Source organism: Pan paniscus, chromosome 11 (assembly GCF_029289425.2).
Source record: "Pan paniscus chromosome 11, NHGRI_mPanPan1-v2.0_pri, whole genome shotgun sequence".
In the NCBI taxonomy this organism is placed as follows: domain Eukaryota; kingdom Metazoa; phylum Chordata; class Mammalia; order Primates; family Hominidae; genus Pan; species Pan paniscus.
This window is the reverse complement of record NC_073260.2, coordinates 14,050,839-14,075,478: the sequence shown is the minus strand read 5'-3', so window position 1 is coordinate 14,075,478 and position 24,640 is coordinate 14,050,839. Positions and strand designations below refer to the sequence as shown.

General features: G+C 42.0%; 1 protein-coding gene and 1 non-coding gene across 21 annotated transcripts in view; one reads left to right on the top strand and one right to left on the bottom strand.

The window, feature by feature from the left end:
- Positions 1–24,640, top strand: part of GAPVD1 (GTPase activating protein and VPS9 domains 1) — a 129,609-nt gene that overhangs the window by 46,410 nt on the left and 58,559 nt on the right. For 15 of the 20 annotated variants that reach the window (XM_055117602.1, XM_034929051.2, XM_034929052.2 and 12 more), the window contains 3 exons: positions 17,679–17,895; positions 20,740–21,583; positions 23,830–23,916. In XM_055117602.1, the coding sequence (XP_054973577.1) occupies positions 17,711–17,895; positions 20,740–21,583; positions 23,830–23,916 (1,116 nt within the window). In that variant the 5' untranslated portion in view covers positions 17,679–17,710. Of the gene's footprint in view, positions 1–480; positions 603–8,298; positions 8,420–17,678; positions 17,896–20,739; positions 21,584–23,829; positions 23,917–24,640 lie in introns of all 20 variants that reach the window. The other 5 variants (XM_063594207.1, XM_063594209.1, XM_063594206.1 and 2 more) reach the window with 2 other exon arrangements.
- On the bottom strand, positions 22,688–22,794 carry LOC112440951 (U6 spliceosomal RNA). The gene has a single exon (XR_003028928.2). It is a non-coding gene; the product is annotated as a U6 spliceosomal RNA (small nuclear RNA).

Sequence of the window (24,640 nt, the reverse complement as noted above, 5' to 3'; positions counted from 1 at the left end):
AATCCTAGCATTTTGGGAGGCAAAGGCAGGTGGATCACTTGAGCTCAGGAGTTTGAGACCAGCTTCTACAACATGGCTAAACTTTGTCTCTACAAAAAATGCAAAAATTAGCTGGGCATGGTGGTGCATGCCTGTAGAGGGAGGATTGCTTGAGCTGGGGAGGCACAGAGCCATGATGGTGCCGCTGCACTCCAGCCAGCCTGGTGACAGAGCAAGACCTTGTCTCAAAAATAAAAAATAAAAGAAAAATGGGAAGGCCAGTTTGGCAGGAGCAGGAAAGTTTATGTAGGGAAATAGCATAAATTAGGATTGGAGGGGTGGATTGAAGCAAGATTGTGCTTTGAATATTAAACCAAGGAGTTTGGAAATTATCTCTGAGGGGTAAAGAATAACTGAAAATTTTGAGCAACTTTGTACCTTTATTCCTACTTTAAGTCATTTATTTATTTACTTATTTTATTTTATTTTATATCTTTTGAGATGGAGTCTTGCTCTGTCACCTAGGCTGGAGTGCATTGGTGTGATCACGGCTCACTGCAACCTCTGCCTCCCAGGTTCAAACAATTCTCCTGCCTCAGCCTCTTGAGTAGCTGGGATTACAGGTATGTGCCACCATGTCCAGCTAGTTTTTGTATTTTTAGTAGAGACGGGTTTCACCATGTTGACGAGGCTGGTCTCGAACTCCTGACCTCAAGTGATCCGCCTGTCTTGGCCTCCCAAAATGCTGGAATTACATGTGTGAGCCACCGTTTCTGGCCTACTTTAAGTCTTATATGAAACTTCCAGATGTTGTTTTTAATGTTTTTGGTGCAGTGTGTTTATTTTAGTTAATTTTTTTTTTTTTTTTTTTTTTGAGACGGAGTCTCACTCTGTCGCCCAGGCTGGAGTGCAGTGGCGCGATCTCGGCTCACTGCAACCTCCTCTTCCTGGGTTCAAGCGATTCTCCTGCCTCAGCCTCCTGAGTAACTGGATTTACAGGCGTGCACCACCACACCTGGCTCATTTTTGTATTTTTAGTAGAGATGGGGTTTCACAGTGCTGGTCAGGCTGGTCTCAAACTCCTGACTTCATGATCCACCCGCCTCAGCCTCCCAAAGTGCTGGGATTACAGGCTTGAGCCACTGCACCCGGCCTTAGTTAATATTTAATGACAATTTATCTTGTTCACATCTTCTTTTCCCATCCACCAAAGGACTACATCCTTGTTCCGTGTTATTTCTACCTTTTGTTTTGAAGCCTCTAATAAGAATATGTCATTGAAATACCTCCTTTTCATTTTTTTAAGAGACAGAGGTCTCACTATGTTCCCCAGGGTGGTCTTGAATTCTTGGGCTCACATGATCCTCCCGCCTCAACTTCCCAAAGTGCTGGGATTACAAGCGTGAGCCACCAGGCCCGGCCCATTCTTACATTCATTTAGCAAGTACATACCGAAGTCTTGTGATGTGCCAGGCTCTCTTATGGTCAGTGATGACTGCAAGGGAACCAATTAGGCAAAAATCTCTTTTCTTATGGAGTTGAGATTTTCTTACAGAGATGGTCAATACATGAGATAAATAAGTAAAATGTATAGTATGCTCAGTGCTAAGGAGAAAAAACAATGCAGGGAAAGTGTGTGGCATAGTAGAGGCTGAAATCTTACATAGGGTGGCCAAACTCACTGAAGAACATGATACTTTGGTAAAGACCTAAAGGAAGTGAGAGGTCTGGGATGGTGAGCAAGTGCAAAGGTACTAAGGTAGAAGTGTGTCTGGCACGTCTGACAATACGGCTGGAGCAGAATGGATGAGGGAGAGAGTAATAGAGTGACTATATGTTCTTGTTTATGTCTGTTGTCTTGAAATTATTGATACTGCCTACTTTTACTCCCAACAGAGTCCAGATATTGAGTGATGAATTTTATGGTCTCCTGGTAATAGGAGGTGAGGTAGGAGAGGTAAGGTGGTGAGGAGCAGATAATGGAGAGCTGAGATGAACATATGGAGGATTTTGAACACAGGAGCCCTATGATTTGACTCATGCTTTACAGGCTTACTCTGGCTGCTGTGTTCATAGTAGACTAGGAGCAAAGACTGAAGCAGAGTTAGTTAGGAAACTATTGCAGTAATCCAGGTGAGATATGTGGTGCTTTGGGACAGGAGGATGGTAGCAGTAAAAGTGTTGAGAAGTAGATAGATTCTGGATGTGTTTTGAAGATACACATCAGGATTTGATATGGATTGGGTATAGGATTTACGAGAAAGAAGGGAGTCAAGAATGATAGAGTTTTTGGCCTGAGCAGTTGGAAGGATGGAATTGCCATTGATTGAGATGGGAAAGGCCGTCTTTTTGTGGGGAGGGAAGCAGGTGTTTTTTAGGGGAAGATGAGGTCAGTTTTGGACATGTTTTAATTTTCAGATGCGTATTAGACAACCCAAGGGAGATGTTGACTAGGCAGTTGCATATATGGATTTGGCATTCAGGGGAAAGGGACAGACTGGAGGTATTAATTTGGGAACTGTTATCACTTTGATGGTACTTAAAAATGATTGAGACTGAATGAGATCGCCTAGGAAGTGAGTTTAGTTAGAAAAGAAAAAGGTCTGAAGATTGAGCCTTGGGGTAACTTATCCAGTGTTTCAAAATCAGGGAGATAAGGGAACTAACAAAGGAGATAGACTGAGTGGAGAAGGACAGGAGCAAACCCATGAGAATGTGGGTGTCCTAGAAGTCAAAGAAAGTTTCTTAAAGAGGAGAGAGGTCAACCATCTCAAATGCTTCTGTTAGGTCAGGAAGAGGAGGAATGATATTTACCATGGATTTAGTAGCATGTTTATTGTTGAACACTAGTAGTTTTGAGTAGTGGAGCAAAACTGATGAGTGCGGGTTTAGGAGTGGATGAGAGGCAAGACACCTTTTTGAAAGAGTTTTGTTGTAAAGGGAAGGAGAAAAAATGGTATGGAAGCTGAGAGGGGAAAGTGAAGTAGAGAGATTTCTTTTTGTATAAGATGAAAAATGACAGCAAGTCTATATGTTGGTGAAAATGATCCAGTAGAGAGAAAAATATGAACGTGGGGATAGGGTGGTTGGATTTCTTTAGCATTGCTTTTAAGTAAATATGAAGGGAGGAAGCCAGTGTTCAAGTGAGGATTGGCAATGACCAGTAGAAAAGCAGTTCATTCAAAGTAAAAGCAAGTAGAAAGAGCATAGATGTAGATAAGTCAATGTAAGTATGATACTGTGAGCTTGTGGAAAGTCTCTTTCTCATTGCTTCATTTTTCTCAATGAAGACAAAAGTGCGGAGCTGAATAAGGATAAGGGAAGAGGTGTTGGAAGTTTGAGAAGAGGAAATGGTATGAATTAGCTGCCTTGGAGAGTGGGACAGTGGGGGATGGATTGGGAAAATACAGTGTGCATGTGCCACAACAGTAAGCGTCCATCTAGGGTTTGTGATAATGGGGTTAAAGTGGTAATAGCCAGACATGGTGGCTCACACTTGTAATCCCAGCCAAGGCCAGGAATATCACTTGAGCCCAGGAGTTTGAGACCAGCCTAGGTAACACAATCAGACCCCATCTCTACAAAATAAAAAATTAGCTGGATGTGGTGGTGTATGCCTGTGGTCCCAGCCTCTGGATGCTGAGGTAGAAGGATTGCTTGAGCTTGGGAGGTCAAGGCTGCATTGAGCCGTGATCACATTACTACACTCCAGCCTGGGCAACAGCGAGACCCTGTCTCAAAGTAAAAAAAAAAAAAAAAAAAAAAAGACTGGGCATAATGGCTCCATCCCAGAACTTTGGGAGGCCAAGGCAAGAGGCTCACTTGAGCCCAGGAGTTTGGGACCAGCCTAGGCAACATAGGGAGACCTCATCTCTCAAGAAAAATAGAAGAAGATAGCTGGGTGTGATGGCACACACCTGTAGTCCCAGCTACTCAGGAGGCTGAGGAGGGAGGATTGCTTGAGCCTGGGAGGTCGTGGCTACAGTGCTGTGATCATGCCACTGCACTCCAGTGTGGGCATCAGAGAAAGACCCTATCTAAGGAAAAAAAAAAAAAAAGATACTAGCGTTGTCATGTGTGTTTGTTTCCCCATCTACATGTGTGGATGAGGCAGAACATTTGATTTAACTGGGATTGCGGTTTAGTCTAGTGAGGAGGGCAGGTTGAGGGTGCATTCAAGGAAGTGATTATAATGATTGGCCATGGGATTTACACTAGCTAGGTAAGGAGGGAAGCAAAAACAGGAAGCAGGTGAAGGTTAGTTAAAAAGGTGGTAAGATCAATGGCTTGAAAGTCTTGTTGTGGGGTCGTATGATTGTTGGAGTTGTGTGGTGTTGGAGAAGTAAGAAAAGACTGTAGTATGTGCCTGCAAGAGAGGGAGGATGATAGGTGGTATGGTTTAATGAAATGAGATTCAAAGCTGGGGTTTTTAATGGTGGAGGGAGGAAGAGTGGTGTGAAAGTGGACCCATAGTGTGAAGGATATGGGAGAGAAAACAGTCTTACCTAAGAGGTCTATAGAGGAAGCCATGTTCCCATGGGAAAGCCAGATTTTAGTTAAGGCAGGAAGGTAAAGAGAACCTCTCCAGAAAAGGTTCAAGTTACAGATTTTCTGATAATTGAACTTGTGTTCCAGGAGCCACTGTGAAAAGGATTGAAGAGGTAAGGAGGAGCAGGAGGTGAAGTAGGAAGAGGTGATGTACAAAGCTATCCAGGTGCCAGGCACGGTGACTCACACCTGTTATCCCAGCACTTTAGGAGGCTGAGGTGGGAGGATTGCTTGAGCCCAAGAGTTTGAGACCTGAGCAACATGGTGAGACTCTGTCTCCACAAAAAGCAAATTTTAAAAATTAGCTGGCTGTAGTGTCATATACCTACAGCTACTCGGGAGGCGGAGGTGAGAGGATTGCTTGAGTCTGGGAGATAGAGGCTGCAGTGAGCCATGATCCCGCCACTGCACTCCGCCTGGATGACAGCAAGACCCTGTCTCAGCAAACAAAACCAAACCATAAGACAACAACAACAAAAGAAACACAAAGCTGTTTAGAGATTTGGTTTTGCAGGATAAAGGATGACCTGGAAGTTCTGACTTTATTATGATTGACATGAACAGAAATAAAGGGCAGACTAAACTAAGACTTGGTGGTCCAGGGTAGATTTTTTTTTTTTTAGACACTCTTGCCCTGTCACCCAGGCTGGAGTGCAGTGTTGTGATCTCAGCTCACTGCAACCTCTGCCTCTCGGGTTCAAGTGATTTTCTTGCCTCAGCCTCCTGAGTAGCTGGGATTACAGGTGTGCACCACCAAGCCCGGCTAATTTTTGTATTTTTACTAGAGGGATTTCACCATGTTGGCCAGGCAGGTCTTGAACTCCTGACCTCAAGTGATCTGCCTGCCTCGGCCTCCCAAAGTGCTAGGATTACAGGCGTGAACCACCATGCCCGGCTGGTCCAGGGTAGATTTTGATGGGGTTGGCAGTAAGGGCTGAGGGAATGGAGAGGAGAAGATCTTGCCAAATACATGCAGGATTTTCTGGGGCTTCCATTTGGCTTCTGATACTGGAAGTATGGAGTATTAATTAAGGGGAGTCTTAATTGAGCACACAGGTTCTCCTGACTTCTGCAGATGTTTTAATATATTCTGGCACTATTGGGAAATCATTAATGGCTTTCAAAAGGAATTCTGGAGGGATTGGGAAGGATTATATTAACTGTTGCTTTGGAAATACCAATCTGACAGTGTAGGGTAGGTTGGAGAGAGAAGAAACTTGAAGTATAGGAACATGTTAGGAAATTTTTCCAGTTGTCATGGATTTATGATACGGAATTTGGTTATTTGCAGAACAATTCAAAAGGAAAGGACCAATGTGAGAGTAGAACTTGGTGACAGACCTTGCTGAGGAGCGGATGGTTCCTGAGTTTGGAGTCTAGGAGCCTGTTTGTGCCATGACAGAAATAGAAAAGTCTGAAAGAGTTGCTGGTTTTAGAAGGGAGATTGCTATGCTCTAGGATATGTTTGAATCTTGGGTGATTGGACTCTTAGGTCTCCTTTCATCATACCTGTAGTGACTTGTAATTTCCTTGTTCTTAGCTTCACAGTTGACTAAGCTTTATGAGGACAGAGATTGTGTCTGTTTTGTTCTGTATTGTCAGTGCCTGGCACAGTGAATACATTTCAGAAATAATTGCTGAATTAAAGTAGAGAAATGGCTTTTTTTTTTTTTTTTGAGATAGAGTTTTGCTTGTTGGCCAGGCTGGAGTGCATTGGTGTGATCTCAGTTGACTCTAACCTCTGCCACCCGGGTTCAAGCGATTCTTCTGCCTCAGCCTCCCGAGTAGCTGGGATGACAGGCAGCTGCCACCATGCCCAGCTAATTTTATATATTTTATATATATATAATATTAAAATATATATATTATGTTTTATATATAAAAATATATATTTATATATATTTATTTATATATATTTATATAAATATTTATTTATATATATTTATATAAATATAAAAATATATTTATTTATATATATTTATATAAATATAAAAATATATTTATATAAATATATATATTTATATAAATATAAAAATATATATTTATATAAATATATATATTTATATAAATATAAATATATATAAATATGTATTTTATGGTTTTATAAAATATATACATTTTTATATTATATATAATATAAAATAAAATATATAAAAAATTTTATATTTATATATAAAATATAAAAAATATATATATATAAAAATATATTATATATATGTATATAAAGTTTTTGTTTCTGGTTTTGTTTTTTTGAGATGGTGTCTGACTCTGTTGCCAGTCTGGAGTGCAGTGGTGCAGTCTCGGCTCACTGCAACCTCCGCCTCCTGGCTTCAAGCGATTCTTCTGCCCTAGCCTCCCTAGTAGCTGGGACTACAGGTGTGCACCACCATGCCCAGCTAATTTTTGTGTTTTTAAGTGGAGATAGGGTTTCACCATGTTGGTGATCTCGATCTCTTGACCTCGTGATCCGCCCACCTCGGCCTCCGAAAGTGCTGGGATTACAGGCGTGAGCCACTGTGCCTGGCCAATTTTTATATTTTTAGTAGAGACAGGGTTTCACAGTGTTGGTCAGGCTGGTCTCGAACTCCTCATCTCAAGTGATCCACCCGCCTCCACCTCCCAAAGTGCTGGGATTACAGGCATGAGCCACTGCGCCCAGCCAAAATGGCTTTTTTTTTTTTTTGAGACGGAATCTCGCTCTGTCGCCCAGGCTGGAGTGCAGCGCGTGATCTCGGCTCACTGCAACCTTCACCTCTTGGATTCGAGCAATTTTTCTGCCTCAGCCTCCTGAGTAGCTGGGACTACAGGTGCGTGTCACCATGCCCGGCTAATTTTTGAATTTTTTAGTAGAGACGGGGTTTCACCATGTTGGTCAGGCTGGTCTCAAACTCCAGACCTTGTGATCCACCTGCCTCAGCCTCCCAAAATGCTGGGATTACAGGCGTGAGCCCCTGTACCCAGCTAAAATGGTTTTTTTTTTTTTTCAAACTTTCCTATGGTGCTGAGAGAAATGGCTTTTAATAGACTTTTCAATTCTGAAATTCTGTCTTGATATTCAGATGTTTTGCAGGTAGAGGAAATAAAGAATTTAAGCTCAGTCAAGAGATAAGGGCTGGAGACACTATGTTTTGTGTGGTATTTGGGTGTAAACTCAAATGAAGTAGATGTCATCAGAAGCCAAATAAAGTTCTATAAAAACCAATAGGTAACAGGAACTTTAAGGAGTAAATTTTTAACAGAACTAGAAATTAAAGTAGATGTTAGTGACAAAATGTTTAGATTAGTTGATTGAGAGCAAGTGCTTCTTTCGAGTCAGACAGAACTGAGTTTGTTTGAATCTTGACTTAGCTACATACTAGATATGTCAATACTTTTCTCAACTGTCAAATGAGGATAATGAGAGTACACCTGTCACAGGGTTGTAAGAGTTCAGTTAGGAAAAAGAATAGCAGAGTACTTGGCATAACTCCTAAATAAATGCTAGTTTGATATTAATATTATTATTGTTAGTTTGATGGTCATGTTATTGATACTTTTCAGGAAACAAACTGATTTGTTTCCTAATGTCTGTACTTTTCTGTTGTCTTTAGTATTGTAAAAATTTTCCTACTTTTAGTTGTTCATGTCTAAATTTTATTTAAGCTATTCCTGGTGACCCTGAACTCCTCTGATATTATAGTGGTGTCTTAGAAAAGCAGAACAAATTGGTATACTTTTTAAATTACCAAACCCTTTTCCTCAATCTTTTTTTTTTTTTTTTTTTTTTTTGAGACGGGGTCTGGCTCTGTCACCCAGGCTGGAGTGCAGTGACACGATCTCAGCTCACTGTAACCTCCGCCTCCCGGGTTCAAGCGATCCTCCCATCTGACCCTCCCAAGTAGCTGGCATTCAGGTATGCGCCACCACACCCGGCTAGTTTTTGTATTTTTAGTAGAGATGGAGTTTCACCATGTTGGCCAGACTGATCTTGAACTCCTGAGCTCAAGTGATCCGCCTACATTAGCCTCCCAAAGTGCTGGCATTACAGATATGAGCCACCATGCCCAGCCTCATGTGTTAATTTTTTAAAGTAAAGTTGTGTTTGAAGACTTTAATTTCTAAATTGCATGAATTGGCTCATATTTTGCTGTGTCATTGAAAACATTTTATGTTCTCTTTCTATCTTGAACAATATTTCAATTGTAATTAGGTTGTGAGCTCCTTGAGATTAGGCGATTTGGCTAGGCTCCAGCGAAACTCAGTCATATATTTGTTCAATTACATTGAATTAAGCAGCAAGAAAGGCACAGTTTGAGAATTTCTAAAGTATTTTACCCCATTTTTTAATTATGAAAAATTTCTAACATACAAAAACCATTGAAAGATAGCACAGCGATCATTATATACCTACCACCTCAATTCAACAGTTTACATTTTGCTATATTAAAAAAAATTCTCAATGTTTTTGCTGAACCATGTACAAGTTGCAGACATCCTAACACTTTCTTTCTTTCTTCCTTTTTTTTTTTTTTGAGAGAGAGTCTTGCTTTGTTGCCCAGGCTGGAGTGCAGTGGCACAATCTTGGCTTACTACAACCTCTGCCTCCCAAGTTCAAGCGATTCTCCTGCCTCAGCCTCCCAAGTAGCTGGGATTACAAAGTGCACGTCACCATGCCTGGCTAATGTTTGTATTTTTAGTAGAGACGGGGTCTCACCATGCTGGCCAGGCGGGTCTTGAACTCCTGAAGTGATCCACCCGCCTCGGCCTCCCAAAGTGCTGGGATTACAGGCCTGAGCCACCATGCCTGGCCCTAACATTTTATTTCTAAATATACACATAAGCATGCATCTCTTAAAAGCAGTGTATTCTCCTATGTAATCACAATACCAATATCACACCTAATAATAATTAACAATACTTTTCTAATATCATCTGGTATCCAGTCCATATTTAAATTTCTCCAGTTGTCCCTAAAGTGGCTTTTCTCTCTTTTCCTTCTAATCAAGAGCCAGTCAAGACTCTTGCATTGCATTTGGTTATGTTGTTTTAGTTGCTTTTAATCTAGAACAGTTTCTCTTAAGCTTTTTCTCCCATTATAGCAATATAACTACAAGACAAGCAGGAAATCTTGTAGGCAAATACATATTAGAATTCATCTGATTATTTAAAAAAATTTATCAATGATTTTGTAAAAGAATGTGTAAATTTTATTTTATTTTATTTTATTTATTTATTTTTTGAGACGGAGTCTCATTCTGTTGCCCAGGCTAGAGTGCAGTGGCACAATCTCAGCTCACTGAAACCTCTGCCTCCCAGGTCCAAGCAATTCGCTGCCTCAGCCTCCGGAGTAGCTGGGATTACAGGCATGTGCTACCACGCCTGGCTAATTTTTGTATTTTTAGTAGAGACAGGGTTTCGCCATGTTGGCCAGACTGGTCTCAAACTCCTGACCTTGTGATCCACCCACCTTGACCTCCCAAAGTGCTGGGATTACAGGCATGAGCCACCACACCCAGCCCCAAGAATGTGTAAATTTTAACAATTATTTGTTGATTTTCTACATTTATGTTATCTTTGTAGCCATGAGGGTTGTTAGGAAAATATATGTAAACATCTATGCAAAAACTCTAAAGCAGGGACTCTAAATAATTTTTTTTGTTGTTGGTGGCGCACACTTGTAATCCCAGCTACTCAGGAGGTTGAGGCAAGAAAATCGCTTGAACCTGGGAGGCGGAGGTTGCAGTGAGCTGAGATCGCTTGAGCTTAGGAGTTCAAGACCAGCTTAGGTAACTTAGTGAGACCCTGTCTCTACAAATGTTTAAAAATTAGCCAGGTGTGGTTTCACACGCCTATAGTCCCAGGTACTCAGGAGACTGATGTTGGAGGATCACTTGAGCCCAGGAGGTCAAGGCTGGAGTGAGCCGTGATCGTGCCAGTGTATTCCAGCCTGGGCAACAGAGTGAGGTCCTGTCTTTAAAAAAAAAAAAAAGTCCCAAGAATCACTGCTACAATTACAGAGAAACTTATTTGAACATTAATTTTGGTGTGGTAAGCCTGCTTATATTTAAATTTAAATAGGAGAAATGGGTACTTGTTTTTTGTTTTGTTTTTTTTTTGAGATGGAGTCTCACTCTATTTGCCCAGGCTGGAATGCAGTGGTGTCATCTTGGCTCACTGCAACCTCTGCCTCCTGGGTTCTACTGTGCAACCTCCACCTCCTGGGTTTTAGTGATTCTCCTGCCTCAGCCTCCTGAGTAGCTGGGATTACAGGCCCTTGCCACCATTCCTGGCTAATGTTTTTGTATTTGTAATAGAGATGGAGTTTCACCATGTTGGCCACGCTGATCTTGAACTCCTGACCTCAGGTGATCCACCCACCTTGGCCTCCCAAAGTGCTGGGATTACAGGTGTGAGCCATTGCTCCAGGCCAGAAATCCGTACCTTTTTCTTTTTCTTTTTTTTGTTTTGAGAGGGAGTCTTGCTCTGTCGCCCAAGCTGGAGTGTAGTAGCGCAATCTCAGCTCACTGCAACCTCTGCCTCCTGGGTTCAAGCGATTCTCCTGCCTCAGCCTCCCAAATAGCTGGGATTACAGGTGCACACCACCACACCTGGCTAATTTTTGTATTTTTAGTAGTGACGGGGTTTCACCATGTTGGCCAGGTTGGTCTCAAACTCCTGACCTCGTGATCTGCCCGCCTCAGCCTCTTAAAGTGCTGGGATTACAGGCACAGAAATGGGTACTTTCAAAGTGCTTACTCTGTGCACATTATGAGGAACTCAACGTTGAATCAGACACAATTTGTACTCTAGAGCAGTGCTATTCAGTAGAACTTTCATCATTCTGTGATGGTGGAAATGTCCTATGTCTGCATTGTCCGGTGTAATAGCTGCTAGCTACATGTGGGTCCCCAGTACTAGGAATGGCATCTAGTATGACTAAGAAACAGAATTTTAAATTAAATTATTTTTGTTAAGATAGAATTTGCATACCGTACATTTTGAATTTTAATTTAAAATTTAACTTTAATTAATTTAAACAACCATGTGTGGCCAAAATATTGCACAGCACAGCCCCTAGAGTCTTTAAATCTATCGTGGGAGACTGATGGGATGTGAACATGTGAAATGTAAGTTAGTAAAATATTTAAATAACAGGGCAATAGCGTAAGTGTGCTGCAGGACATGTATAGTTGCCAGATTGACAGCATGGGCCGGGTGCAGTGGCTCACTACTATAATCCCAGCACTTTGGTAGACTGAGGTGGGAAGATCTCTTGAGCCCAGGGGTACAAGACCAGCCTGGGCAACATGATGAAATCCCGCCTCTACTTAAGATACAAAAAATTAGCTAGCAGCATGCCTGTAATCCCAGACCCAGGAGGCTGAGGTGGGAGGATCACCTGAACCCAGGAAGTCAAGGCTGCAGTGAGCCGTGATTGTGCACTGCACTCCAGCCTGGACAATGGGCGTGAGACCCTGTCTCATGCCAGAACAAAAACAAAACAGTGCAGAAATGCAGGAGCATGTGAGACACCAGCAATCAAGGAAAGATTAGTGTTTGGGATATCAAGTAAGATATTTTTATGAAGTCAAAGGTTCATATAGTGGAGTAATGGAAGGTGGCCTGGGAAAATAGTTTGGGACCAGATTTTAGAAGACTGTACATGTTATAAACCTAAACAATTAGCTGTTTTCCTGAAGTAGTGGGAAGCCACTGAAGGTATCTTAGGCAGAACAATAATATAATTTTGATGGCAATTTAGATGTATTAATGTGTTTGTGTGTTAAGAAATAATTGAGACACAGATTGGCCTCAGGGATGGAATGGAAATTCAGATGAGAGAGACTCTGTGAAGAATGCTGGCTGTCAACAGGCAGCAGTTGGTCAGAAGATTTAAAAACAAAAAAAAGAGGTCCGGGCGCGGTGGCTCACGCCTATAATCCCAGCACTTTGGGAGGCTCAGGTGGGCGGATCATGGGGTCAAGAAATCGAGACCATCCTGGCCAACATGGTGAAACCCCGTCTCTACTAAAAATACAAAAATTAGCTGGGCATGGTGACGCGCCCCTGTAGTCCCAGGTACTTGGGAGGCTGAGGCAGGAGAATCGCTTGAACCCGGGAGGCGGAGATTGCAGTGAGCCGAGATTGTGCCATTGTACTCCAGCCTGCTCCAGCCTGAGCGACAGAGCAAAACTCCGTCTCCAAAAAAAAAAAAAAAAGAATACCGGCTGGAAATACAGCAAGATGCTCCTTCCCTATTGGAAGAATGGTATTGAGTTATTAACAGAGGTAGAAAAAAGTTGCAGAGGAAAACAATGGTTTTAACATAGTTGAATTTAAAGTTGTGAAAGATTATCTAAGGCATATATCTGAGTGACGCTGTAAAGAAAGGAGTGCTTCTAGGTAGATCAATATGGATTTAGGAGTTTTTCATGTAGACATTAGGGTAATAGCAATAGTGTACTGACTCTATCACCTCTCACCTGTATGGCCTTGAGCAAATCCCCAGGCCTCAGTTTTCTTAGCTGCAAAATACCTGTCTTGGAGGGAATATTATGAAGACTAAATGTGCAAAGTTCTTAGACCCATTCCACGCAGTTTTCAGTTTATAAACTGGTTTCTCATAAGATAATCATGATGAATAACGCCTTCTCTGTATGGAGATGTCAGCACCTTGTATTTCCTGCCTTTTAACTTCTCTGGAATTTGCCATGTTCTTTCCATTTCCCACTGTCAACGTTTCTTGCTTATCAGCAATTTCTTTGTCTCTCTTTGTCTATTCCATCCCCACCTCCTCACACTTTCCCTTGGTACCAGAGACTTTATGTAGTCAAATATAAATTTAATTGTGTTAATCCCGTTTAAGCCTCTTCTCCATCACAAAGTTCTTTTTTTTTTTTTTTTTTTTTTTGAGACAGGGTTTCACTCTGTCACCCAAGCTGCTCTAATGCAGTGGCATGATCATGGCTCACGGTAGCCTCAACCTCCAGATGCTCCCACCCTAGCCTCTTGTGTAGCTGGGACTACAGGCGCCTGCCACCACACCCAGCTAAGTTTTGTATTTTTTGTAGAGATAGAGTTTTGCCATGATGCCCAGGCTGGTCTCGAACTCCTGGGCTCAAGTGACCTGCCTGCCTTAGCTTCCCAAAGTGCTAGAATTATAGGTGTGAGCCTCTGCCAAGTTTCTTAACTCTGAGTTTTCTATGCCTTCTGTCTCTGTAGCCTTATCTCTTAGTATACACTTTCTCCCTCCTCCCTCCATCCCCACTCTTAACTGCACAAAGATACATGGCCCCAAACTGAAATAAGCCATGTGTAGGTCCCTAAATAGACTTCGTGTCATATATATATATATATATGCCTTTGTTTGGTTGGCTCTTTCTATCCAGAATATTCTACCCCCACCTGTCTGGCAAATAGTTTTTTTTTTTTTTTTTTTTTTTCATTTTTTAGACAGAGTCTTGCTCTGTCACTCAGGCTGGAGTGCAGTGGTGCAATCTCGGCTCACTGCAACCCCCACCTCCCAGGTTCAAGCAGTTCTCTGCCTCAGCCTCCTGAGTAGCTGGGATTACAGGTGCCTACCACCATGCCTGGCTGATTTTTTTTGTATTTTTGGTAGAGATGGGGTTTCACCATCTTGGCCAGGCTGGTCTTGAACTACTGACCTCGTGACCCACCCGCCTCGGCCTCCCAAAATGCTGGGATTACAGGTGTGAGCCTCTGCGCCTGGCCAGTTTTTTGTTTTTGGGTTTTTGCACATACTTGTCTTTTAAGACTAAGTTGAGGAATCTATTTCTTCAGTCATTCCTTTTATTTTTGTCCTTGCTCTGTGTTGTGTAGACTTGTAGCGTAATACTCATAATGTTTTTGGGCAGCCATTTGCTTGCATGCCTGCCTCATTCCACTAGTTTAGAAAGTTATTGAGGGCACAGACTAGGTTTTCTCCTTTTTTTGTATTTCTGGTGCTTAATATGTTGCTTGTGCCAGGCACAGAATAAATTCAGATTTTGTCAACTTTGTTTTTTTTGTTTTGAGATGGAGTTTCACTCTGGTTGTCCAGGCTGGAGTGCAATGGCGCGATCTCAGCTCACCGCAACCTCCGCCTCCCGGGTTCAAGCGATTCTCTTGCTTCAGCCTCCTGATAACTGGGATTACAGGCATGCACCACCACACCTGACTAATTTTATATTTTTAGTAGAGACGGGGTTTCTCCGTGTTGGTCAGGCTGGTCTTGAACTCCCGACCTCAGGTGATCTGTCTGCCTCGGCCTCCCAAAGTGCTGGGATTACAGGCGTGAGCCCCCGCGCCCGGCCTTGTGCACATTTTATACATGAAAAGAACTGAGGTTAAGAGGTTATATATTATATATTCAGGGCAACTGAACTAATTAATGAAGCATATAGGGTTTTTTTTTTTTTTAGATGGAGTTTCTCTCTTGTCACGCATGCTGGAGTGCAGTGGCAACGATCTCAGCTCACTGCACACCCAGCTAATTTTTGTATTTTTCATAGAGATGGGGTTTCACCATCTTGGCCAGGCTCGTCTTAAACTCCTGACCTCAGGTGATCCACCTGCCTCAGCCTCCCAAAGTGCTGGGATTACAGGTGTGAGCCACCACACCCGGCCACATATAGTTCTTAGTTTTTTTTTTTGTTTTTTTTTGAGATGGAGTCTTACTCTGTCACCAGACTGGAGTGCAGTGGCGCGATCTCAGCTCACTGCAACGTCTGCCTCCCGGGTTCAAGCAATGCTCTTGCCTCAGTCTCCTGAGTAACTGGGATTACAGGCATGTGCCACCATGCCCGGCTAATTTTGTATTTTTGGTAGAGACCAGGTTTCTCCATGATGATCAGGCTGGTCTTGAACTCCTGATCTCAGGTGATCCCCTTGCCTTGGCCTCCCAAAGTGCTGGGATTACAGGTGTGAGCCACTGTGCCTGGCCTTTTTTTTTTTTTTTTTTTTCTCCTATTTTTTTGGAGACAGTCTCGTTCTGTTGCCCATGCTGGAGTGCAGTGGTGCGATTTCAGCTCACTGCAACCTCTGCCTCCTGGGTTCAAGTTTCTCCTGTCTCAGCCTCCTGAGTAGCTGGGATTGCAGCCACCTGCCACCACGCCTGGTGAATTTTTGTATTTTTAGTAGAGACAGGGTCTCACCATGTTGGCCAGGCTGGTCTCGAACTCCTGACCTCAAGTGAGCCACCTGCCTTGGCCTCCCAGAGTGCTAGGATTACAGGTGTGAGCCACCGTGCCCAACCCAAGAAATTTTTTGCTAACTTGATGACTGTCTGCTGCCCAGACACACAATATTATGTTTTGTTATCTGTGCCACAGGTATTTCTGTTGTTGATTTAACATTTGTGATCTGGCACAAATTCTAGATTCAAGGGCATAGCTTAAATAATAATGCTTTAAAATATGTGTGCTATTTGTATCAGTTTGTTTAGCTGCTAGATAAATAAGAGTAGTGAGATTTCATTTATTCCTTTGGCAAATATTTATTCAACTCCTGCTGTGAACTAGGCCGTCTCCTAATCCCTGAAATTACAGCTGTGAATGAACAAAGCAAACAAGGCTTGGCCCTGCTGTCACTTACCTTCTAGTGGGGAAGCCTCACAATAAGCACGATTAACATGCAGGTAGATATCTGTAATATAATGCTAGATAGGGGCAGTGCTTTTTTAAAAGGCCAGAAGAGGGATTAGGAAGTTATATTTTCTATTGTAGAAGGAGTTGTCTGAGAAGGCCTTTCTAAATACATGTTTGAGTGGAGAGATGTGAATGGAATGAAGATACTGGATAACCTTCCAGACAGAGAGGTCAGCAAATGTGGACACTTTGAGAGAGGGACATGCTTGGCCTGTTCAAGGAACAGCAAGAAGGCAGATGTTCTGGAGCTGTGTGAACTAGGGTGGGATTGTAGGAGAGGAAATTGGAGAAGTAGCCAGGGGTAGATCATATAGGACCTTCAGATTTCATTCTGTCATGAAATAAAGCCTGTGGATGGTTTCCAGTAGGGGAATGACGTGATCTGACTTAAGTTTTGTTTTGTTTTGTTTTGTTTTTTGAGATAGAGTCTCACTCTATTGCCCAGGCTGGAGTGCAGTGGCATGATCTCGCCTCACTGCAACCTCCGCCTACCAGGTTCAAACAATTCTCCTGCCTCAGCCTCCAGAGTAGCTAGGACTACAGGTGTACACCACCACACCCAACTAATTTTTGTATTTTTAGTAGAAATGGGGTTTCATCATGTTAACCAGGCTGGTCTCGAACTCCTGACCTCAGGTGATCCACCTGCCTTGGCCTCCCAAAGTGCTGGGATTACATGCGTGAGCCACCGCGCCCGGCTGTGATCTGACTTTTTAATTCACTATGCTATGTAGAGAACAGATTCTAGAAGTACAAGAAAGGAAGCAGCGAGATCACTTAGGATGTGGTGATTATGCACCTCCTAGTGAGAATTGATGTGATTAGCAATGGAGGGGGGAATAAGTAGTCAGATTTTAAATATATTTTGAAGATAGAATCAACAGGATATTTTGATTGTGATTAGAAAGAGCACAGTCAAGGATAACTCTGGGGTTAACAAATAGACATTGTATTTGAGGATATACACAGGGTTTACAGCACCTGTCTCTAAGCGGTGGCTTAGCAGTGAGCTTTTTTTTCTTTTTGCTTATCTGTATTTACCAATTTTTCTATGCTGAACCTGTAATACTTCTGTAATAAAAAGATAGAGATTATTTGAAAATTAGAGTTAAAAGTGGTATCAAATGTAACCTAATTTTTTTTTTTTGAGAACAATTCTTGCTCTGTCATCAGGCTGGGGTGCAGTGATGCAATCTCAGCTCACTGCAACCTCTGTCTCCCGGGTTCGAGGAATCCCCCTGCCTCAGCCTTCTGAGTAGCCGGGACTACAGGCGCGCCCCACCGCGCCTGGCTAATTTTTTGTGTTTTAGTAGAGACAGGTTTCACCATGTTGGCCAGGGTGGTCTCGATCTCTTGATCTTGTAATCCGCCCTCCTTGGCCTCCCAAAGTGCTGGGATTATAGGCATGAGCCACCGCGCCTGCCCAAATGTAACTTAATTCTTAAAGTGTTCTCCTGTCCCTTTTGATTTTAGAAAAGAACTTAAGTGACATACATAAACTTTAAATCTTTATCTTTTTACTCTTAGTGATCAGCCTTTGAGCCTTTCCCACATTGAAGATGGTGAAACTAGATATTCATACTCTGGCTCATCACCTCAAGCAGGAACGCTTATATGTAAACTCTGAGAAACAGCTCATTCAGAGGCTCAATGCAGATGTACTTAAGACAGCTGAAAAGTTGTATCGTACAGCATGGATTGCGAAGCAACAGAGAATCAATTTGGATCGGCTTATCATAACCAGGTAAAGAAATGATTTTCAGGTTTTAAGTTTTGTGAACCACTATGATTCTGTAAATAAATTAGTAACTGTAAATAAATGAATCTGTTTCCAACAAAGTGCATTATTTAAGATAATTTACATCAATGTTAAGGTGAGTCTTTGCTTATAATACAGTTTATTTGGATTATTAAGTAACTTAGGCACTTTTATAGAAAATTGTAACTTAAGCATTGACATTTTATATCACACCAATTGGTTTTGTGTCTTTGTCTATATAAAATGTTATTGTTGGCTGGGCGTGGTGGCTCACACCTATAATCCCAGCATTTTGGGAGGCCAAGGCGGGTGGATCATGAGGGCAGGAGTTTAAGACCAGCCTGGCCAAGATGGTGAAACTCCATCTCTACTAAAAATACAAAAATTATCTGGGCATTGTGGTAGGCGCCTGTAATCCCAGCTACTTGGGAGGCTGAGGCAGAGAATTGCTTGAACCCGGGAGGTGGAGGTTGCAGTGGGCCGAGATTGTGCCACTGCACTCCAGCCTGGGCCATAGAGCCAGACTCTGTCTCCTCAAAAGAAAAAAAAAATGTTGTTGTAGAGAGTAAATTATCTGTTCTGCTTTTCTCCTAATATTATTTAATATATAGGTTTCCAGCTGGGTGTGGTGGCTGACACCTGTAATCCTAGCACTTTGGGAGGCCGAGGCGGGTGGATCACGAGGTCAGGAGTTCAAGACCAGCCAGGCCAAGATGATGAAACCCCATCTCTACTAAAAATACAAAAATTAGCGGGGCATGGTGGCATACGCCTGTAATCCCAGCTACTCGGGAGGCTGAGGCAGGAGAATGGCTTGAACCCGGGAGGTGGAGGTTGCAGTGAGCCAAAATCGCACCACTGCACTCTAGCCTGGGTGACAGAGTGAGACTCTGTCTCAAAAAAAAAAAAAAAAAAAAAAAATATATATATATATATATATATATATATGTTTCCATGTTTTGATATTGTATAGCTATTTTTCGGGTTTAGAAACCACATTTTATTGTCTTAATACCTACGAAGAACATTTATTTTATTTTATTTTTTTTTTGAGTAGGAGTCTCGCTCTGTCCCCCAGGCTGGAGTGCAGTGGCATGATCTCAGCTCACTGAAACCTCTGCCTCCTGGGTTCAAGAGATTCTCCTGCCTCAGCCTCCTGAGTAGCTGGGATTACAGACTTGTGCCACCATGCCTGGCTAATTTTTGTATTTTTAGTAGAGATGGGGTTTCATCATGTTGGTCAGACTGGTCTTGAACTTCTGACCTCACAGTCTGCCCCCTCGGCCTCCCAAAGTGCTGGGATTATAGGTATGAGCCACCCTGCCTGGCCAAGAACAGTTTTTAACTCTAAGAATATCAGTGCTGTTGAGAATATAAGCCAGATGTAAAAGAATACATACTGTATGATTCTATTTGTATGAAGTTCAAAAAGAGGCAGGACTGATCTTTGATGACAGAAATCAGAATAATGGTTACTTTTTGGGCTTGAGAGGGTGGTATTGACTGGGAAAGGGCACGTGAAAGCATTCTTGGGTTTTTAAAATGTTCCATGTCTTAATCTGAGTGGTGATTACTGGGTGCATGTATGTGTAAAAATTGTTCAAGCTGAACACTTGACATTTGTGCACTTTACTGTATTTTACTTCAATAAAAATGAGTTAAAAAAAAAAAAAGAACAGTGCTGTTGTGGGCATTGTGGTTTTTTTCCCCACATCTTTTAGGCTTATTTTATTTGGATTTGTTTCCAGAAGCAAAAAGCCTAGTTAAAGGATGTGATGCTGCAGGTCATTACATACTGGCATGTTGCTGTTGAGAATGGTTGAGCAATATGCTGATATCGACTTCATTTTTATTATTTTTTAGTACTTGAGTATTTGTAAACTTTCTTATGTCCATAAATAAGCATAAGCAGTTTAACTGTAGCTGATTTTTTTTTTTTTTCAGACAGGATCTGGCTGTGTCGCCCAGGCTGAAATGCAGTGGTATGATCTTGAGTCACTGCTGTCTCAAGCTTCTGAGCTCAAGCGATTTTCCCACCTCAGCCTCCTGAGTGCTGGGACTACAGGCACACGCCACCACATCTAGCTAATTTTCGTATTTTTTTGTAGAGATGGGGTTTCACCATATTTTCCAGGCTGGTCTTGAACTCCTGGGCTCAAGTGATCCTCCCACCTTGGCCTCCCAAAGTCTGGGATTACAGGTGTGAGCCACTGTGTCCTTCCTGTAGCTAATTTTAATTTAATCCATAAGAGGGCAGCTCTGGACAGTTTTTAGGATCTACAAACTGATAATTTTCTCTTTCTTTCTTTCTTTTTTTTCCAGACAGAGTCTTGCTTTGTTGGCCAGGGTGGAGTGAGGTGGCATGATTGCAGCTCACTGCAACCTCTACCTTCTGGGTTCAAGTGATTCTCCTGCCTCAATTTTCCAAGTAGCTGGGATTATAGGTGCCTGCCACCATGCCTGGCTAATTTTTGTATTTTTAGAAGAAATGGGAGTTTCGCTGTGTTGGCCAGGCTGGTCTCGACTTCCTGGCCTCAAGTGATTTGCCCGCCTCGGCCTCACAAAGTGCTGGGATTACAGGTCTGAGCCATCGCACCCAGCCCCAGTACTTTTCATTGATTCTGATTTGATAAGAGGAAATTGTCCTTTGTACTTTTTAGTTTTGTCGTCCTTTACTCATTGAGTTGCTGTTAGTTTAAAAAATTTTAGCAGTTCAGAGTGACCTCATTGTTGGGACCATAATCAACTCACATATCCATGTTTGGATATAGTATATGTGTTATTATTAATACTATTATTTTGCTTGTTTGCTCTTTTTTTTTTTTTTAGTGCTGAAGCTTCCCCTGCTGAATGTTGCCAACATGCCAAAATTTTGGAAGATACACAATTTGTTGATGGGTATAAGCAATTGGGATTTCAGGAGACTGCTTATGGAGAATTCTTGAGTCGATTGAGGGAAAATCCTCGTCTTATTGCCTCCTCTTTGGTTGCTGGAGAGAAACTTAATCAGGAGAACACACAAAGTGTTATTTACACAGTTTTTACCTCCCTGTATGGCAATTGCATCATGCAAGAAGATGAAAGCTACCTCCTTCAGGTTTTGCGATACTTGATTGAATTTGAACTTAAAGAAAGTGACAACCCTAGGCGACTTTTGAGGAGAGGAACTTGTGCCTTCAGCATCTTATTTAAACTTTTTTCTGAAGGACTGTTTTCTGCCAAACTTTTCCTCACAGCCACTTTACATGAGCCAATTATGCAACTGCTTGTTGAAGATGAAGATCACCTGGAAACAGATCCAAACAAGCTAATTGAGAGGTTCTCTCCATCTCAGCAGGAAAAACTCTTTGGAGAGAAGGGCTCAGATAGATTCAGGCAAAAAGTTCAAGAAATGGTGGAGTCCAATGAAGCCAAGCTAGTGGCTTTGGTGAACAAATTTATTGGTTATCTCAAACAGAACACATATTGTTTTCCACATAGTTTAAGGTGGATCGTGTCTCAGATGTACAAAACCCTCTCCTGTGTAGATAGGCTGGAAGTTGGGGAGGTCAGGGCAATGTGTACTGATCTCCTGTTGGCCTGCTTCATTTGTCCTGCAGTTGTCAATCCAGAACAATATGGAATAATTTCCGATGCTCCTATTAATGAAGTAGCACGATTTAATCTGATGCAGGTATGCTTTTGCTATTATTATTAACGTGGCATTTAGTTTAAAATTCAGTTGATTGGGCTGTGGGGGTGGGAACAAATAATACGATGACAGTATTTGTATATTCTTACAACTTTTTCTCAACCAGTCCTAAGTATTTTCATCTTATTAAATAAAAGCAGTAATACTGGGATTTAAAATTATTGCGGTCACAAAACATTTTGTCTTTGTCTGTTTTTTGAGACAGGGTCTCACTCTGTTGCCCAGGCTGGAGTGCAGTGGCGCAATCTCAGCTCACTGCAACCTCCGCCTCCCGGGTTCAAGCAATTCTCCTGCTTCAGCCTCCTGAGTAGCTGGGATTACAGGCGCACACCACCGCCCTGGCTAATTTTTGTATTTTTAGCCATGGGGTTAAAATTTAGTCAGGCTGGTCTTAAACTCCTGACCTCAGATGATCCGCCCACCTCGGCTTCCCAAAGTGCTGGGATTACAGGCGTGAGCCACCACTCCTGGCCTTGGGTGATTGTTAAAAAATGATTAGCTCAAGCTGGGTGTGGTGGCTCTCACCTGTAATCCCAGCACTTTGGGAGGCCAAGGTGGGTAGATCGTTTGACATCAGGAATTTGAGACCAGCCTCAGCAACATAGTGAGACCCCCAACTGCCCCGTATCTATTAAAAAAAAAAAAAAAAAATTGGCCGGGTGCGGTGGCTTACGCCTGTAATCCCAGCACTTTGGGAGGCCGAGGCGGGCGGATCACCTGATGTCCAGAGTTTGAGACCAACCTGACCAACATGGAGAAACCCCATCTCTACTAAAAATACAAAATTAGCGGGGTGTGGTGTCACATGCCTGTAATCCCAGTTACTTGGGAGGCTGAGGCAGGAGAATTGCTTGAACCCGGGAGACAGAGGTTGCGATGAGCTGAGATTGCACCATTGCACTCCAGCCTGGGCAACAAGAGCGAAACTCCGTCTCAAAAAAAAAAAAAAAAAAAAAAAATCAGAAAAAATGATTAGCTGTTTTTAATGATCAGTTATATCACCTTGGGATGTTTAGCAATTCACTGTATAGAAATGCCTGAAATAAAATTTTTAACTTTTTTTAATGTTTATAAATTTAAAAAAATTATAATATGGAACACTTCACAAATTTGTGTGTCATCCTTGCACAGGTGCCATGCTAATCTTCTCTGTAGAGTTCCAATTTTAGTATATGTGCTTCTGAAGCGAGCACAAAATTTTTGACATGAAACAGTAGGTTTTTTTTTGTTTGTCTGTTTGTTTTGAGACAGTCTCACTCTGTCACCCAGGCTGGAGTACAGTGGTGCCATCTTAGCTCTCTGTAGCCTTTGAACTCCTGAGCTCAAGTGACCCTTCTGCCTCACCCTCCTGAGTAGCTGGGACTACAGGTGTGTACCAGCACACCTCACTCATTTAAAAAATGTTTTTGTAGAGACAGGGTCTTGCTTTGTTGTCCAGGCTGGTCTTGAACTCCTGGCCTCAGGTAATCCTCCTATTTTGGCCTCTCAAAGTGCTGGGATCATAGGCGTAAGCTACTGTGCCTGGCCCATGAAACACTTAAATTTATTCTTATGGTAGATAATGTATTTGTAGTTTTTTTTTTTTTTTTTTTTGTCATTCCAGTAGAGATCGAATTACATATTTTCAGAATCAGTAAAAAGGGGGCTTGTCCCAGATATTAAGAAGAGGATGTTGTAATAACTTTCATCATTAGCCTTTAAAAAGAGTGCAGTAACAAATTTTGCCAGTAAGGTACTTGTTCTATGAATTAGTATTTACTTTATCAAACCAGCTTATGTTAGGAATCATTTGCTTTTAAATCTAGGAAAAAAATTATACCTTGATTGCTTTGTGAACGCTATAAGGTAATGTTCTTAATATTAACTTAAGGCAATTTAATGAATGAGTCAGCTTTTACAAATTAATTTAAAAAGCTCTAAACAAATGAAAAGTACAATGTCAGAAACAAATGTATTGTGCTTTTTTTCCCTAATGTTGATATCTTATGTGTTAAAGAGAAATTAAAGCAAAAATTTATACTTTCTCTAACTCTTAATCTAAAAATAGTAAAAGCTGACATAAGGTACACATTTTTTGGGGGATACTATTTCATATGCCTGGTCAGGTGATATGAATAGTATTATGAAACAGATTTTTAGAACAGAATAGACGTGCTTGCGTCCATAGAGACGTATTTGTGAGTATCTGTCTGTAGCTTATGTCTCCCTACCACTGCTTTGGGTTGCAGGTAGGCCGCCTTTTGCAGCAGTTAGCAATGACTGGCTCTGAAGAGGGAGATCCCCGAACAAAGAGCAGCCTTGGAAAGTTTGACAAAGTAAGAATAAATATGATTTATAGAAAATTCTGAAGTATTAGTGAGCCTAACTGTTCTCTTCATTAAATCTTGTCCTTAGGTGATATCTAAATTAAATGTTCTTTTAATTAGCTACAGTATTGGATCAGCAGCATTTAAAGATGATTAATTCCCACAGATGTATTGAGGAGATGCCGTCGTAAGAGAATCAAAGAGCTGTTAAGATTATTTTATTTTAAAAAGTTTTTTTTGTTGTTTTTTTTTTTTTTGAGATGGAGTCTCGCTCCGTCACCCAGGCGGAGTGCAGTGGCACGATCTTGGCTCACTGCAACCTCTGCCTCCGGGTTCAAGCAACTCTCTGCCTCAGCCTCCCCAGTAACTGGGATCACAGGTGCCTGCCACTACACCCAGCTAATTTTTGTATTTTTAGTAGAGACGGGGTTTCACCTTCTTGGCCAGGCTGGTCTTGAACTCATGGCCTCGTGATCCACCTGCCTCGGCCTCCCAAAGTGCTAGGATTACAGGCGTGAGCCACCGCGCCTGGCCAACTTTTAAATTTTCGAGTCAGTGTCTCACTCTGTTGCCCAGGCTGGAGTGCAGTGGTGTGATCACGGCTCAAACTCCTGGGCTCACGCAGTCCTTGCACCTTAGCCTCCCAAGTACCTGGGCTATAGGGGCACACCACCATGCCCGGCTAAGTGTTTTTATTGTTATAGAGACGAGATCTTGCTATGTTGCGCAGACT